Genomic DNA, 17,431 nt, shown 5'->3' with positions numbered 1-17,431 from the left:
ATCAGTGCAGAGTGCTCCTCCAGCAGCATGGGTTTCTCCACATAGTTCTCCTTTACCAGTGCCAAGAAAGAAGCACCAGAAACAATGGTCCAAGAGGGGATGCTGCTCACAGGTGCCACTGAATCTGGTGCAGGACCATCCACTGAAACCTAGGGGACACCATGGCAACGGCGGGATCACAGTGCTGTCCCCCCAGAGGCCTTCACAGCGGCTGAGGACCTGATCTCCTGATACTGCTGACCCAGTCAGGACTACTTCCAGCACTGGAGATATCATTGAGTAGAAGGAAGCATTTTGTCCCAGGTTCTTATCCTGCACCAGGTCCTCAGATACCTTCCCGAGGGAAACTAGCCCTGCCAACACCAGTGAAGCTTCCCTGCTCTAGCACCAATCCCTGGATCCTCAGCACTGGCCAGCAGAAGCAAGAGGTTCGACCCCTTCCTCGTCTCCCCAAGCTGACTTGGAGTCAGAGATGGAGTCCTGCACTCAATCCAGGGGCTGTTACCCATACCTGACATACATCCCACTGGATCCCCATGCACGCACCTGCCCCAGAGGGCAGTGGCCTATTTTGGAATCCATGCGGGTTCCCTCCAGTACCGTGGCTACCTTCCAACTGTTCATAGTCAGTTGTGTCCAAGAGAAGGGCACCTCTGCCACACCATCCAGCACCTGATCCTGATTCCAGTACTGACACTCAGGAGTTAGGCCTGCGTGATGTGGTTGGTGCAGAAGACAAGGAGGAAGGTCCCCTCTTGGTGCAGTTCTCCTCTTCCCCAGACAAAACTGTGCTGGGACTGAATGGCTTGGTGCTGCAGGATGGCTTTAGAGCTCACCAGGCACTATTGAAAAGGGTGCCTTCTAACCTGGGGCTAGAGGTAGAGGTGGCTTAAAGAGTCCTCACACAGCTTGATCAACATCTTGGCTGCGGTGGTGCCATCAGAGGTGGCCTTAGCCCTCAACAAAGCCTTTATGGGTCCAGTCAGGTCCCTATGGCAGACCCATTCCTCTCTAACTCCTATTTCAAAAAGAGCAGAAAAGAAGTAGTATGTTCCTGCCAAGGGGTATGAATACCTATATTCCCTCCCCTTCCCAGTCCCTTGTGGTCACAGCGGCCAACGAAAGAGAAAGGCAAAGGCTGCAAGGTGCAACCCCGAAGCCAAAGGACTCAAAGAAGCTGGACCTGTTTGGCAGAAAGATTTATTCTACTGGTGGGTTACAGCTCCACATCTCCAACCATCAGGCCTTGCTTGGGAGATATGACTATAATGTCTGGGACTCGATGGCAGAGTTTAAGGACTCGCTGCCACAGGAGTTCAGGCAAGTGTTCTCCGCTCTGGTGGAGGAAGGACAGACCATAGTCAGGACCTCCCTCCAGGTGGCCCTTGACGCAGCTGACACGACAGCCAAAACAGTGGCATCGGCTGTGGTTATGAGAAGATGCTCCTGACTCCAATCCTTGGGGTTGCCATCGGAGGTTCAACAATCCATTCAGGATCTTCTGTTTGAGGGAATCTCCCTCTTCTCTGAAAAGATGGATTAGAAACTCCAGCACCTGAAACATTCCAGGACTCCCCTCCAGTTGCTGGGCCTCTACTCCCCAGCACTTTCGAGGAAGCATTTCAGACCTCAACAACCTGCCCGCTTCTAATCTCTGCCACTTCACCAAGACCTGTTGAAAAAATGAAGCAGAGATTATAAATGCAGGCAGTCATTCCTTTACACCTCAGCCTTGCTACTGGGCTCAAATAGATACCCAGGAGACCCCAGGCAGAACTTTACAAGGGGTGCTCAAAAGCATTATATCAATTTCCATTCCAGATCCTGCCCTCACCACCTTGTTTTTAGACTGACTCGCTTACTTCAGCTCAGTGTGGTCCCTCATCACCTCGGATCATTGGGTGCTGAGTATGGTGGAGGAAGGTTACACCCTTCAGTTTTCTTCCACCTCTCCCTCCCATCCCTGTCCCACTTCAGGGACCCTTCTCACAAGCAACTTCTAGTCCAGGAGGTGCAAGACCTCCTGAGGGTAGGGCTGAAAAGAAAGTGCCTCAGAACTTGAGAGAGAGAGAGGGTTTTACTCCCACTGTTTCCTAATTCCAAAGGCCAAAGGGGGTCTTTGACTCATCCTAGACTTGCATTGCTTCAACAGCTATCTCAAGAAGCTGAGGTTTTGCGTGTTCTCTGTAGCCTCCATTATTCCCTCCCTAGATCCAGGGGACTGGTACACTGCCCTCAACCTGAAAGACACCTATTTCCACATCCCCATCTTCCAGGGTCACAGAAGGTTCCTCAGGTTCGTCATAAACCAGACCCACTGTCCATTCACCATCCTCTCCTTTGGCCTGTTGGCAGCCTCTGGAGTTTTCACAAAATGCATGGCAGTGATGGTGGTCTTCCTCAGAAGGCAAGGCATTAGAGTCTACTCATACCTTGATGACTGTCTGATCAAGAGCCAGTCCAAGGTCCAGGTGAAAGCCAGCATCAACCGGTCCAAGATACCTTCCATGCCCTGGGCCTGTTGATAAACGAGCAAATGTCTACTTTTGTCCCTATCCAGAGGATAGAGTTTATCAATGTGGTGCTCAATTCTACTCAAGCCAGAGCCTTCCTTTAAAAGGCTTGCTTCCAGAAAATGTCAGCTCCAAGATCAAGGCCCACCCTGTCACGACAGCCCATTTTTGCCTCAAACTTTTAGGTCACATGACCGTGTGCACTTACATGGTACAACATGCAAGAGTGTGGTTTAGACCACTTCAAGCTTTGCTGGCTTCAGTGTACTCATTGAGCTGCCACCACTTGGACTTGGAGTTTACAGTTCCTGCCCCAGTCCTCACTTCCCTTGACTGGAGGGGTCCCAATCAGTGCATTCCTGCATTCTCTTTGTCACCCCCCGACAAGCAGTATCTCTAATTTTGGATGCGTCCCATCAAGGTTGGAGGGCTCACCTTGAGCACCTCAGGACTCAGGGCCTGTGGTCACAGGAAGAGCTCTCCTTGCAAATAAATGTCAGAGAGCTCAGAGCAGTCCACTTAGCATGCCAGGTGTTCCTACTCCAGATCACAGGCAAAGTTGTATGAGTGCTCAGTGGCACCATTCCCTATTGAGAGGGATGTCCCGCCATTGATCATCCACCTGAAACCGTCACGTCTCAGGACTAGAGAAGCAGGCCCAGTAGAGCTGTATCCGTGCCTCATTGAGTCACAACTGAGGATGCCAAATTCAGGACGAACTGCTGAGAAATAGGGCAGATACACCCCAAGACTGGTGGCTAATCCCCCATAGCATATACCAAAATAGCAACAAAAGTAAACTTCTGTTTCACCACACTGGCTAACAAGAAAACATAAATGCAGTTTCCTCAGGCATTCCAGTTCTTATATCACCATCAAAAACACTGGATTCAGAGATGACTGGTTCTTTACAACTAGTCTCATCAAATAATAGGTTCTTCTGATCCCAGAAGACCAGCCACACACCCAGGTCAATATATAACTTAGATCTTACCTCAAAATCATGCTGATGCCAATCCTTCAGTATCTAAAATCTAAAGCAACAAAGATCCTGTGGCACCTTATAGACTAAGGGTATGTCTACACTACGGGATTATTCCAATTTTACAGAAACTGGTTTTGTAAAACAGATTGTATAAAGTCGAGTGCACGCGGCCACACTAAGCACATTAATTAGATGGTGTGCGTCCATGTACCGAGGCTAGTGTCTATTTCCGGAGTGTTTCACTGTGGGTAGCTATCCCATAGCTATCCCATAGTTCCCGCAGTCTCCCCTGCCAACTGGAATTCTGGGTTGAGATCTGAATGCATGATGGGGCCAAAACAGTGTCACAGGTGATTCTGGGTAAATGTCGTCACTCAATCCTTCCTCCATGAAAGCAATGTCAGACAATCATTTCACGCCCTTTTTCCCTGGATTGCCCTGGCAGACGCCATAGCATGGCAACCATGGAGCCTCCCTTGCCTTTTGTCACTGTTACCATATGTGTACTGGATGCTGCTGACAGACGCGGTACTGCAGTGCTACACAGCAGCATTCGTTTGCCTTTGCAAGGTAACAGAGACGGTTACCAACCCTATATCACTGTCTGCCATTGGAAATTTGCAATGATGGTTATCAATCCTTTTGTACCATCTGCTGCTGTCATGGGTACTCCTGGCTGACCTCGCCGAGGTTGGCCGGGGGTGCATGGACAAAAATGGGAATGATTCCCCAGGTCAGTCCCTTCTTTGTTTTGTCTAAAAATAGAGTCAGTCCTGCCTAGAATGTGGGGCAAGTCTACTAGAGAGCCAGAGAGCACAGCCGCTCCGGGTCAGAGCCCCAGAGATCACGCAGAAATGATGAGCTGCATGCCATTCTAGGGGGTGCCCCTGCAACAACCCCACCCGTTGCTTCCCTCCTCCCACACCCCTTCTGGGCTACCGTGGCAGTATCCCCCATTTGTGTGATGAAGTAATAAGGAATGCAGGAATAAGAAACACTGACTTTTTAGTGAGATAAAATGAGGGGAGGAAGCCTCCAGCTGCTATGATAGTCCAGGCAGCACAGAATCTTTTCTTTAGAAATGAAAGGGGGGGGCTGAGGAGCTCAGCCCCCAGTTGCTGTGATGACGACGGTTTTCAATCCTTTTGCACCGTCTGCCGGGAATGACCAGGAGTCATTCCCATTGTTGCCCAGGCACCCCCAGCTGACCTCACCGAGGCCAGCCAGGAGCACTCACGGGATGATGAGGACCGTTTCCAAGCCTTTTATACCATCTACCATCAGGAAAGGAAGGGGAGGGGATGCTGCTGTTCAGTGCCACAGCACCATGTCTACCAGCAGCATGCAGTAGACATACGGTGACATTGAAAAAAGGTGAGAAATGATTTGTTTCTCTTTTTCTTTCATGGCGGGGAGGGGGGTAAACTGACGACATATACCCTGAACCACCCGGGACAATGCTTTTGACCCTTCAGGCATTGGGAGCTCAGCCAAGAATGCAAATACTTTTCGGAGACTGCGGGGACTGTGGGATAGCTGGAGTCCTCAGTCCTCCCTCCCTCCCTCTATGAGCGTCCATTTGATTCTTTGGCTTTCCGTTACACTTGTCATGCAGCACTGTGTTGAGTGCCTGCTGTGGCCTCTGTCTGGAGATTTTTTCAAATGCTTTGGCATTTTGACTTCTTGAACGGAGCTCTGATAGAACAGATTTGTCTCCCCATAAAGCGATCAGATCCAGTATCTCCCATACAGTCCATGCTGATCAGCGCTCCACGCTGGGCAAACAGGAAATGAAATTCAAAAGTTCACGGGGCTTTTCCTGTCTACCTGGCCAGTGCATCCGACTCCAGATTGCTGTCTAGAGCAGTCACATTGTGCACAATGGTGCACAATGTGTAATAGCTCCCAGAGGCCAATACCGTCGAATTGCGGCCACACTAACCTTATTCTGAAATGGCAATACCGATTTGAGCGCTACTCTCCTCTTCGGGGAGAAGTACAGATATCAATATTAAGAGTTCTTTATGTCGATATAAAGGGCTTCGTTGTGTGGACGGGTGCAGGGTTAATTCGGTTTAACATTGCTAAATTCGGTATAAACCCGTACTGTAGACCAGGCCTAACAGATGTATTGGAGCATAAGCTTTCCTGGGTGAATACCCACTTCATCAGATGCATGCACATGGGTATTCACCCACGAAAGCTTATGCTCCAATACATCTGTTAGGCTATAAGGTGCCACAGGATGCTTTGTTGCCTTTTACAGATCCAGACTAACACGGTTAGATTTTTACTTAAAATCTAAAGGTTTATTCATTTAAAAAAAAAAGGCAAAAAAACAGTGAGAGTTAAAATTGGTTAAAGGAATCAACTACATACAGTAATGGCGAAGTTGTTGGTTCAGGTTTGTAACAGTGATGGAATAAACTGCTGGCTTAAGTCAAGTCTCTGGAATACATCCGCAGCTTGGTTGGGTCATTCAGTCCTTTGTTCAGAGCGTCAGACTGTAGCAAAGTTCCTCCAGAGGTAAGAAGCAGGATTGAACACAAAATGTTTCCAGGTCATATTTTAATCAGATAACATCACAGGAGCCCTCTTTGGTCTCCGTACAGGGGGCACCGATCGAGGGAATCAAGGCATACCTCGCCAGTAGATTGGCTCAGACCCTCTGAGCAGCCGCCCGGCAAGAACTCCCCGACTGGGCCTGACTGTCTCCAAGGGCTTGATACTGATCACAGGACCATTCGAGGATCGGAGATCGCAGATCGCCGGGGCGTCATCACCCATCTCCAAGCAGTAGGTCGCACTAGTCAGGAAGAGCCTCCCGGCAATCAGCCTATATTAGCTCCCAGTCCCGTTCGACGTCCCAGTACTGTTTGAATAGTGTGAGGTGTGGATCGCCAAGTCTCCAACGCAGATCTGCCAAATGCTGTTCGTCCCCAAGATCCCGACCAAGAAACCCGTCTTGCTCAGACAGGTCAGCCTCAGGGGGCAGTGACCGACACCAGTTGGACAAGAGCCACCGCTCCTCCCGATTCTGGTCGCCCAGGACCAGCCACTCTGCTTACACCTCCAGCACGGAGTGAAATTCCCTGACTGTGGGACAGGCTCTGGTATCTGTGGTTCAGGCTACATCATCAGCATTGAAACCTGTCCCATGGCCTCAGGCGCAGTGGTCGGCACCATGGTACCCATGGAACCCTTGGGCGTTCACCCAATCTTCCCAGGCTGCCTAGTCAGTGTCAGGAACCTTGGAAAGGCCAGCGGACTCGGTATCCTGTCCCCCTCCGGTGTTTGAGGCATCGGGCATAAAACCGCACAGGTCCAGGAGGACCCAGGGAGCAAGCTGCTGGACCACCAATGGAAGTGGAGGTTCCTGCGGCACTGGCATTGTCCTCGTCATCACCAGACGAGGCTATCACAGGGCCCCCTCACCCATTTCCTCAAGATGACACCAAAACACACCAGGAACTTTTGAAGAGGGTCGCTTCCAACCTGGGGCTTCAGGCAGAGGAACTGAAAGACCCCCCGGACTCTCGGTTTGCTCCTTGGCTCTGGCCAGGGTGGCCCTACCCCTTCATGAAGGAGTTTCCAAAATCACTAATGCCTTATGGCAGACCCCTCCTCCTTGGCCCCTATCTCTAAGAGGACCGAACACAAGTACTTTGTGCCAACCAAGGGGCATGAGTACTTATACTCCCACCCTGTCCCTAATTCCCTTCTGGTAGAGATGGTTAACCACAAAGAGAGGCAAGGTCAACCCAGGGCCATTCCCAAAAATGAAGGACTTGAGGCTGTATCTCTTTAGACATAAGATTTATTCGTCTTCCAGTCTTCAGCTGAGAGTGGCCAACCACCAAGCCCTCCTTGGCTGATATGACTTTAATATGTGGCAAACCCTGGCCAAGTTTGAAGGGTCGCTCCCCGAGGCTTCCAAGGAGTTCCAAGTGATCATCTACGAAGGCACAACCATGGCCAGGGCAGCCCTCCATTGTGCTGCTGCTGCCTGCACAATGGCTTCCAGTATCTCTGTAAGGAGTCCGCTGTTGGGAGGGTGGGGGGGGGGCCTTCGTCCTCCGGGGCGCCTGGGAACCAGGCCGCCTCACTACACCGAGCAGCAGTTCAGTCTATAACACCCAGGCCCTGGGATCAGGGTGGGGCAACAAACACTAGGGCAGAGCTCAGACCCTCAGGCAGGGGCTGAGCAAGCAGTTCAGTCTATAAAGCCTAGGCCCTGGGATCAAGGCGGGGCAACAAACACTAGGGCAGAGCTCAGATCCTCAAGCAGGGGCTGAGCAAACAGTTCAGCCTGTAAAGCTATCATAACCTAGTCCCAGATTTGGACCTTAGCGTCCAAAATATGGGGGTTAGCATGAAAACCTTCAAGCTTAGTTACCAGCTTGAACCTCGTAAAGCTGCCACCACCCAAAAAATTAGAGTGTTTTGGGGAACTGTGGTCCCCCCAAGCCTTCCCTGGGGACCCCAAGACCCAAATCCCTTGAGTCTCACAACAAAGGGAAATAAACCTTTTCCCTTCCCCCCTCCAGGTGTTCCTGGAGAGAGACACAGAAGCAAGCTCCGTGAATTTAAACAGAGGGTTTCCACCCTCCCCCGTTTCCAGCCTTGGAAAACAGAAGTACCGAGAGCTAATCTCTCTTCCCTCCTCACCCAGAGGGAATGCAAAGTCAGGCTAGTAAATCTAACACACACAGATTTCCCCCTGACTTCTTCCTCCCACCAATTCCCTGGTGAGCACAGACTCAATTCCCTGGAGTTCCCCACTAAAGAAAAACTCCAACAGGTCTTAAAAAGAAAGCTTTATGTAAAAAGAAAGAAAAATACATAAAAATGGTCTTTCTGTATTAAGGTGACAAATACAGGGTCAGTTTTTTAAAAGAAATATGAATAAACAGCCTTATTCAAAAGAATACAATTTAACACATTTTAGCAACTACACACATGTAAATACAAAAAAACCATATAAATCACTATCTGATCTTTTGTACTTACAACTGGGAAACAGAAGATTAGAAAGGCAGGAGACAGAAAAAATCACTTTTCATAGCCGAGAGAGTACAGGTAGAAGACAAAGAACTCAGACACAAACTTCCCTCCACCCAGACCTGAAAAAGTCTTGTTTCCTGATTGGTCCTCTGGTCAGGTGTTTCAGATTACTTCTTTCCAGGTGAAAGAGACGTTAACCCTTAGCTATCTGTTTGTGACAAAAGCCCAGGCCCTGGGATCAGGGTGGGGCAACAAACATTAGTGCAGGGCTCAGACCCTCAGGCAGAGGCTGAGCAAGCAGTTCAGTCTATAAAGCCCAGGGCCTTGGATCAGGGTGGGGCAACAAACACTAGCAAGTCAAATAGGCTCAGGCCTTTAGGCAGGGCCGAGCAGTAACAGTTCTAGGCTTTGGCCTTCTCAGGCCCAGGGAGAGGGGGAGTCTGCCACTCAGATGTTGGGTGGCAGTGGGGGACGCAGGCCCTCCCACTCCACTGCATCCCAGCCTGGGGCCTTAACAGTGGCAGGCAGTCTGCTGCTGTGTCAGTGGGGATCCTGGCCGCAACACACTGACATTGGCTCTGGCAGTGTTGCAGCCAGACTGGGGTCGGCTGCCCCCGGGCCACTTCCACTCTCCCCCTCATTGAGTACCTGACTCGTCGTCGTGTCAGCAGAGGGGTCAACCACCATCGGTTCCTCAGGGTGAGTGTCCACAGGCGGGCTCAGCGGGTCCTCGGGGTAGGTGGCAAAAGGTAGGCTTGGCTCCTCCTCAGGGTAGCCGGAGCGGAGCAGTCCCGGCCAGTCCTCCTCGGGGTAGCGAGCGCGGGGCAGGTTCGGTTCCTCCTCCGGGAAGCTGGAGCGGGGCAGGCTCGGCCAGTCTTCCTCCGGGTAGCGAGCGCAGGGTAGGCTCGGCCAGGCCTCCCCGGGATAGTGAGCGAGGGGTAGGCTAGGCTGGCCGCTGCCTTCTGCTGCCTCCCCAGCGGGAGCTCGGTCGCAGACATCCGGCCTTTCTGACGGCTGGCCTCTTACTTAGCTTGGAAGGCCTGCCTTTATACTTCCGGGTCGCCGCTTGACCCTTTGCGGGGCAGGCTCAGAGCTCCGGCTGGGCTCTTCGTCCTCCGGGGTGCCTGGGAACCAGGCCGCCTCACTACAATCTCCATGTGGTGAGCCTCCTGGCTGTTCCTCTCTGGGTTGTCCTCTGAGGCTCAGCAGTCAATGCAGGACTTGCCTTTCAACGGCCAAGCCCTATTTGCTGGAGCAAGTTGCATGGCTTGCAGGACTCTGTCACCACCCTGAAAACCTTGGGTCTTTACATCCCAGCCCCGGCAGGTAAGCAGTTCAAACTGCAGCAGCCTCAGGGCCAGGGGAGCCAGCCTCAGCAGGACCAGCCCCACAAACGAGGCAAGGGCTACAAGTGCCATCCGAGCCATTGGGCTCGACCTGTGCCAAGCAGGGGGCCAAACAGTCATTTTAAGGGTGCACCTAAAGGTGACCTACCAGACAATTCCTCACAGCTACCTGTCCTAGTGTTGTCCAGCCACTTTTCCTTCCTGCTTGGACCACTATAACCTCGGACTGATGGGATCTCAGCACAGTGACGCAGGGTTATACCCTCCAATTCCTTTATACCCCCCTGCCCACCCACCTTCCCCGTCTCTCTTCAGGGACCCCTCTTATGAGAGTCTTCTTACGCAGGAGATAAAGGGGTTGCTACAGCCGGGTGCGATGGAAGAGGTTCCTCTCAAGTACAGGAACAAGGGCTCTATTCCTGGTACTTTTTAATCCCAAAGGCCAAGGGCACTCTGTGGCCTGTCCTGGACCTGCGAGACCTCAACAAATACCTAAAGAAGTTAAAGTTTCACATGGTTTCCTTGTCTTCTATTATACCCTCCCTGAATCCGGGAGACTGGTATGCCACCCTCGACTTGATGGACGCCTACTTCCACATAGCGATCTTTCAAGAACACAGATGCTTCCTCTGGTTTATGGTGGGCCCCCACCATTACCAATTTGCGATCCTCCCATTCGGCCTGGCGACAGCACCAAGAGTGTTTACCAAGTGCATGTCAGTGGTAGTGTCTTACCTCAGTGTCTACCCCTACCTCGACGACTGGCTTGTCAAGGGCAGCTCCAGGTCTCAAGTCCAAAGGGATGTTGTGGAACTTCAAGCCACATGCTGCACTCTGGCCTACTCGTAAATGGCAAAAAGTTGACGTTAGTGCCGGTGCAGAGGATAGAGTTCATTGAAGCGGTCCTCAACTTGACCAGTGCCAGGGCATTCCTGCCGCTGGAAAGGTTCCACATGTTGACGAACCTCATTGAGGAAGTCTCCATGTTTCTTCTGACTACAGCCAGAGTCTTTCTGTGCCTGCTAGGTCACATGGCAACGTGCACTTACATGGTCCGGCATGCCAGGCTCTGGATGTGGCCTCTGCAACAATGGCTGAGGATGGTCTAATCCCAGTCCTGAGACCCCCTGGAAAAGATCATTACTATTCCCCAGGTGATACTTACCTTGCTGCGATGGTGGACCGACCATAGAACAGTCCTGGAAGGAGTTTGTTCGACAACCCCCCTCACTTCATCGAGTTGGTGTCAGATGCCTTGGACCTCAGCTGGGGTGCACATCTTGGCAACCTCCAGACACAGGGTTGTGATCCCTGGAAGAGGCGAAGTGGCACATTAACATCAAAGAGCTCCGAGCAGTCCGGCTGGTGGAGTCTTCCTGCCCCACCTGTCAGGCATGAGCCCTGACAGACAACATAGCCTCTATGTTCTACATCAACAGGCAAGGGGGAGTGTGCTCGTCGGCTCTCAGTCAAGAGGTGCTCCGTCTGTGGGACTTCTGCATCAGCCATGAAATCCACCCAGAAGCTTGTCGCTTTCCCGGCATCAGGAATAGGCTGGCAGAACAGCTCAGCAGGCACGTCTCCTCTCACACTCCATCCAGAGGTAGCCTGCATGATCTTTCAAGTGTGGAACTCCCCAAGTGGACCTGTTCGCTACCAGACAGAACAGGAAATGCCACCAGTTTTGTTCTCAGTAAGGTCTGAGCAAGGGCTCCCTCTCCGATGCCTTCCTTCTGTCGTGGTCAGGGAGTCTGATATATGCGTTCCCTCCAATTCCACTCATCGGCAGGGTCCTGGCAAAGATCAAGAGAGACAAAGCGCCTTCCAAACAGTTCCGCTCCTCCGGATTCAGCCACACAGTATCCACACCGAGAGGTGGAGGAACTCGAGGTTGGGGTGTAGGAGCCGACCACGGTCCTGCGACAGCAGGTCCGGTTGGTTGGGCAGGGGCCACTGACAACTGCCTGTTGTTTCAGATGGAACAGGTATTCCAGCATGCACTGGATGGGTGACTAAGTTGGTGAGAAGCCACAACCACACTCACACTTCAAAATGCTGCCACGGGACCACTGCCACAAAAAAAGCAAGCCTCGTTCTGAGATGTATTAGCAGGAGTGTCATAAGCAAGACACGAGAAGTAATTCTTCTGCTCTACTCCGCATTGATTAGGCCTCAATTGAAGTATTGTCTCGTTCTGAGCACCACATTTCAGGAAAGATGTGGATAAATTGGAGAAAGTCCAGAGAAGAGCTACAAAAATGATTAAGATCTAGAAAACATGACCTATGAGGGAAAATTGAAAAAATTGGGTTTGGTTAGTCTGGAGAAGACTGAGGGGGGGGTATGATAGCAGTTTTCAAGTACATAAAAAGTTGTTGCAAGGAGGAAGGAGAAATTTGTTCTCCTTAACCACAGAGGATAGGACAAGAAGCAATGGGCTTAATTTGCAGCAACAGTGGTTTAGGTTGGAAATGAGGAAAAACTTCCTGTCAGTGTGGTTAAGCACTGGAATAAATTGCCTAGGGAGGTTGTGCCATCTCCATCACTGGAGATTTTTAAGAGCAGGTTAGACAAACACATGTCAGGGATAACATGTCTAGGGGGTAACAGGGTCTAGATAACACTTAGAGTATGGCTACATTTGCAGCCGTACAGCGCTGCCGCGGCAGTGGTCCCGTGGCAGCACTTTGAAGTGTGTGGTTGTGGCGCCAGCGCTGAGAGAGAGCTCTCCCAGCGCTGCAGGTACTCCACCTCCCCGTGGGGATTGGCTTACAGCGCTGGGAGCCATGCTGCCAGCACTGGGGCAGTGTTTACACTGGCACTTTGCAGCGCTGTAACTTGCTGTGCTCAGGGGTGTTTTTTCACACCGCTGAGCGAGAAAGTTGCAGCGCTGTAAAGCGCCAGTGTAGCCAAGGCCTTAGTCCTGGCTTGCAGGGGACTGGACTAGGTGACCTCTCAAGCTCCCTTCTAATCCTATGATTCTCCTCCCACTATGCCATCACCCAATAGGCGAGGGATGACACCAAGTTCGGTAGAGCAGTGTTGCAATCCTCATGTCCATGAACTAGCAGCCAAAGGGGGAAACTACAGACAGCTCAGATAAAAAGCTTCCTGTAGTTGTTCACATGGTCACGGGTGCAACTGCAAAAATTGGTCCAAAATCATGACACTTGCCAATGCTGGCACCACTTCACTGGTTCCTTGGGACTGCTTAAGTGTATTACAGACTTAAGTGTTTGCAAGACTATGGCCTCCATTTCCTTACGAATAGGACGTTTACCACTTTACTTGCTGCAGAGATTGATTCTACACAGTGTTATAGAAGCCTGTGGTCTGTCTTATTCTGAAAATGAGTGATATTTATGGATAATTGGTGAATACATGTTTTTTTTTCCTGCAGGTATTGTTCCACGGTTGATTAAAGTTGCTCCTGCTTGTGCCATAATGATCAGCACCTATGAATTTGGGAAGTCCTTCTTTCGTAAATTAAACAAACAAAAAATATACAAAGCTATTAATTCTCACTCAAGCTGAGATTGCAACGATAGTCAAGGTATCTGGTCAAGGTTGTGCCAACTTTGACTGTTGACTAGAATTAAACTATTCCAGACCATGTAAAATTCAACCATGACGTTTGCTAACCAGATGCAGCTCCCTTTACTTAGCACTTCCTTCAGGCTGCTTATGCACCTTTATTTCTGAATTCAAAGAAGTGTAAGAGTGCTATGTGCTGTGTATATTCCTAGAACCAGTGTTTAAAATTTCATGTGAATTCTCTCTTTAAAGACCATGCTTCTAGAGAGCTAAGGAAGTAAATTCATAGTTTTATAATCATCTTCAGAAATGGGTAAAAACACTTTTGAGATTGGTCAGAAACATGAAATAGTATTTGCCACTTGTATTAAAGAAAAAAACCTCTTTCAGTGGAAAATGAGATTGGTATGGAATATGATCATTTCTGACATGCATTTTAATATTTCTCTAAATAGCCTGTTTTAAATGTATTTATGCTCTGAGAATCTATTAGGTTTGTGTTCAGAAAAACAGACACTATGTAAACAAACATGGAAAGTCATGAATGCTCAATCATGTACCTCGATATGTTTAGATATTTGTCCCTTCAAGGAGTGGTTGTCCTGGTATCAGTCTTTTTTGTTATTGAAAGTTAGATTAAGTATTTCATCAGTGTTTCAGTGAGACCGAGGGCAGAAGGGGGCACCACTAAATAGCCTTTAAATGGAACCATAAAAAACATTTATATTTGGCCTTCCATATATGTGGTTTGAAAATTGCAAGTAGGAGTATACTATAGATCACAAATATAATAGTCAGGAATCTTGTAACTTTCACTGGTCCTGTATTGATTAGAAACTTTACATTACATAATCTTGACTTAAGTGAATAATCAGAAGTAAGTTGTTTGCCATGTAACCCTCTGCATGTTTTTCACTTTGATTCTGTTGCCATTTAGATTGGAATTTCAAAGCGAAAGTTTAGTATTTGGATTCCATTGCAGAGCCATGTATTAAGCTGATTAGCTGGTTCATTTTTAAAAGTTGGAAATCAAATTTCCCACTAAGAACCTGATCCTGGATTTTTGCACATCTGAAAACTCCAGAGGGAAGCTTTGTGATGTCCAAGCAATCTAAGAGGAAGCCTGCAGGAGAGTAAAATGTGCTACTTATGACTGACTAGTTGTGTGCAATCTTATTTTTGAAGTACAGTGGCTATAGTGCTAAGGAATTTTAAATATTAAGGTGTCTTGTATACCTTTTGAGTGCATGCAAAAGGTATGATGAAAGCTTTCACAAACTAACTTCACTTCCATAGCATCCAAGGACCACAACCTAGTTCTTTAAGAATTGACATGTAAGGTTTCTTGGTGGTTAAACTTTGTCAGGAGTTCATCTTTATCACCTAAAACTAGAGTAAGTATGTAGGTGACCTTTCTACAGCCCTGAAGCAGTAAGCTAGAAATCACCAGTTCATTTGTGGCTCTTCAGGTTTTTTCCTTTCATTAATTCTGGACTGCTCTTTGTCCCCACTGATCACATTGTAGGATTTATTGTTGCTATATTTTTATGCACACTACTAGTACATCCACTTCATAGTGACTAAGTGTTGCCTGTCCTGCTCACAGAGTTCAGTAAACTAAGATAGTGCCCACTATATGTTATGTGACCAAGGAAAGAGCTTTTTTTTTTCCTTGTGGAAAAACACAGTTTTTCACCCTTATTTTGCTAGCCGTCAAAGATGAGAATTAAGAGTCCTGCAGATTAAAAGGATGCAGAATAAACAATGGTGGGAGGGGGCAGGAAAATGAGTTCTCATTCAAGTGATACATGAAGAATTCTCTCTCAGGATAATTTACATTTTAATAATATAAAAAGAAATAGCACTTTATGAAAACTACATACATCCCAATAAAAAATGTGAAACGTTCAAATATTTTCAAAATGGAGATAAAGAATGTAATACATGGTTTAATCAGCATTGAAATAAGTTCATATACTAGCCATTGATGGGATAAAAATGTTCATGTTTAATAAAATCAAATGTTTTCTTGTTTTGTGATCCTGTGTACAGATAGATAATTAATTTTGTTTCTGATAGTAGAAAGTTTAAACTCTTATTCATGAATATTTATTTCATTAATTTGACTGTGGTTTAATATAGATGCTTCTTGATTTTTTTAAATTGGTTGTGTTTTGAAGCCTCAGCTCTGTTCTCTCTGACACCTTACACTTCATGCAAAAGGTAGCTTCTAAAACCAGGCTTTAAACTATCCCACTTGATTTATGTAAACTTGTAAAAGAAAAGGTGGTAAATTTGAAATACAGAAAACACTAACCCTATAGCTGAGCCAGTGGACAGAGTAGCATTGATATGTTATGTTGAAAATGAATGACAGTTGCTGAAATAGTTACATAAGAACCACCATACTGGATCAGACCAATGGTCCAGCTAGCCCAGTATCCTGTCTTCTGCCAGTGGCCAATGCCAGGTGCTTCAGAGGGAATGAACAGAACAGGAAATCATCAAGTGATCCATCCCTTGTTGCCCATTCCCATCTAATGGCAAACAGAGGTCAGGGACACTTCAGAGCACACTTTTACATCACTGCCTGTCCTGGCTAATAGCCATTAATGGACCTATCCTCCATGAACTTGACTAATTCTTTTTTGAACCCTGTTATAGTCTTGGCCTTCACAACATCCTTAGGCAAAGAGTTCCACAGGTTGACTGAAAAAATACTTCCTTTTGTTTTAAACCTGCTGCCTATTCATTTCAGTTGCTGACCCCTAGTTCTTGTATTATGAGGAGTAAATAACACTTCTGTATTTACTTTCTCCACACCAGTCATGATTGTATAGATCAAGGATAGGCAACCTATGGCATGTGTGCCGAAGGCAGCACGTGAGCTGATTTTCAGTGGCACTCACACTGCCCAGGTCCTGGCCACCAGTCTGGGGGGCTCTGCATTTTATTTTAATTTTAAATTAAGCTTATTAAACTTTTTTAAAACCTTATTTACTTTGCATACAACAATAGTTTAGTTATATATTATAGACTTATAGAAAGAGACCACCTAAAAACGTTAAAATGTATTACTGGCACGCAAAACCTTAAATTAGAGTGACTAAATGAAGACTCGGCACACCATTTCTACAAGGTTGCCAACCCCTGGTATAGATCCCTACCATATCCGCCCTTAGTCGTATCTTTTCCAAGCTGAAAAGTCCAAATCTTTTTAATCTCTCCTCATATGGAAGCTGCTCTGTATCCCTAATCATCTTTGTTGCCCATTTCTGTACCTTTTCCAATATATCTTTTGAGATGGAATGACTACATCTGCACACAGTATTCAAGATGCGGGCATACCATGAATTTATATAAAGGCAGTATGATATTTTCTGTCTTCTTATGGCTCCCTTTCCTAATGATTCCCAACCTTCTATTAGCTTTTTTTGACTGCCACTGCAAATTGAGTGGATGTTTTCAGAGAACTATCCACAATGATTCCAAGATCTCTTTCTTGAGTGGTAACAGCTAATTGAGACCCCATCATTGTATATTTATAGTTGGGATTGTGTTTTCTGATGTGCATTACTTTTGCATTTGTCAACATTGAATTCATCTGCCATTGCATTGCCCAGTCACCTAGTTTTGTGAGATCCCTTTGTAACTCTTTGCAGTCTGCTTTGGGCTTATAAACTACTCAAGATAGTTATCTACAAATTTTTCCACTTCACTCTTTACCCATTTTTCCAGATCATTTATGAATATGTTGAACAGTACTAGTAATTTACTTTGTTGGTTAGCCCCGGTGGCACTTTTTTGGTCCTCTTGCTATTTTTTTAAAATTTGGGGTATATATTTAAATTGAGCCTTTATTATGGTGTCTTTAAAAAGCTTCCATGCAGCTCGCAGGGATTTCACTTTTGGCACTGTACCTTTTAATTTCTGTTTAACTCACTTCCTCATTTTTGTGGTGTTCTTCCCTCCCCACGGGGATGTTAAATTTTATTATGTTATGGTCACTATTACCAAGTGATTCAGCTATATTCACCTCTTGGATCAGA

The 17,431-nt window shown here is 47.6% G+C and overlaps 1 protein-coding gene across 2 annotated transcripts in view; it reads left to right on the top strand.

Annotated features, from left to right (window-relative positions):
* SLC25A40 (solute carrier family 25 member 40) overlaps window positions 1-15,423 on the top strand; it is an 89,104-nt gene extending 73,681 nt beyond the window's left edge. For both annotated transcript variants that reach the window (XM_030550482.1, XM_030550483.1), the window contains exon 11: window positions 13,249-15,423. In XM_030550482.1, coding sequence (XP_030406342.1) covers window positions 13,249-13,382 — 134 coding nt within the window. In that variant the 3' untranslated portion in view covers window positions 13,383-15,423. The remainder of the gene's footprint in view (window positions 1-13,248) is intronic.
* Window positions 15,424-17,431: the final 2,008 nt, after the last annotated feature.

The sequence above is a fragment of the Gopherus evgoodei genome, chromosome 2, assembly GCF_007399415.2.
Source record: "Gopherus evgoodei ecotype Sinaloan lineage chromosome 2, rGopEvg1_v1.p, whole genome shotgun sequence".
NCBI classification, from domain to species: Eukaryota; Metazoa; Chordata; order Testudines; family Testudinidae; genus Gopherus; species Gopherus evgoodei.
The sequence above is the reverse complement of the archived record's forward strand: the minus strand, read 5'-3'. Positions and strand labels throughout refer to the sequence as shown.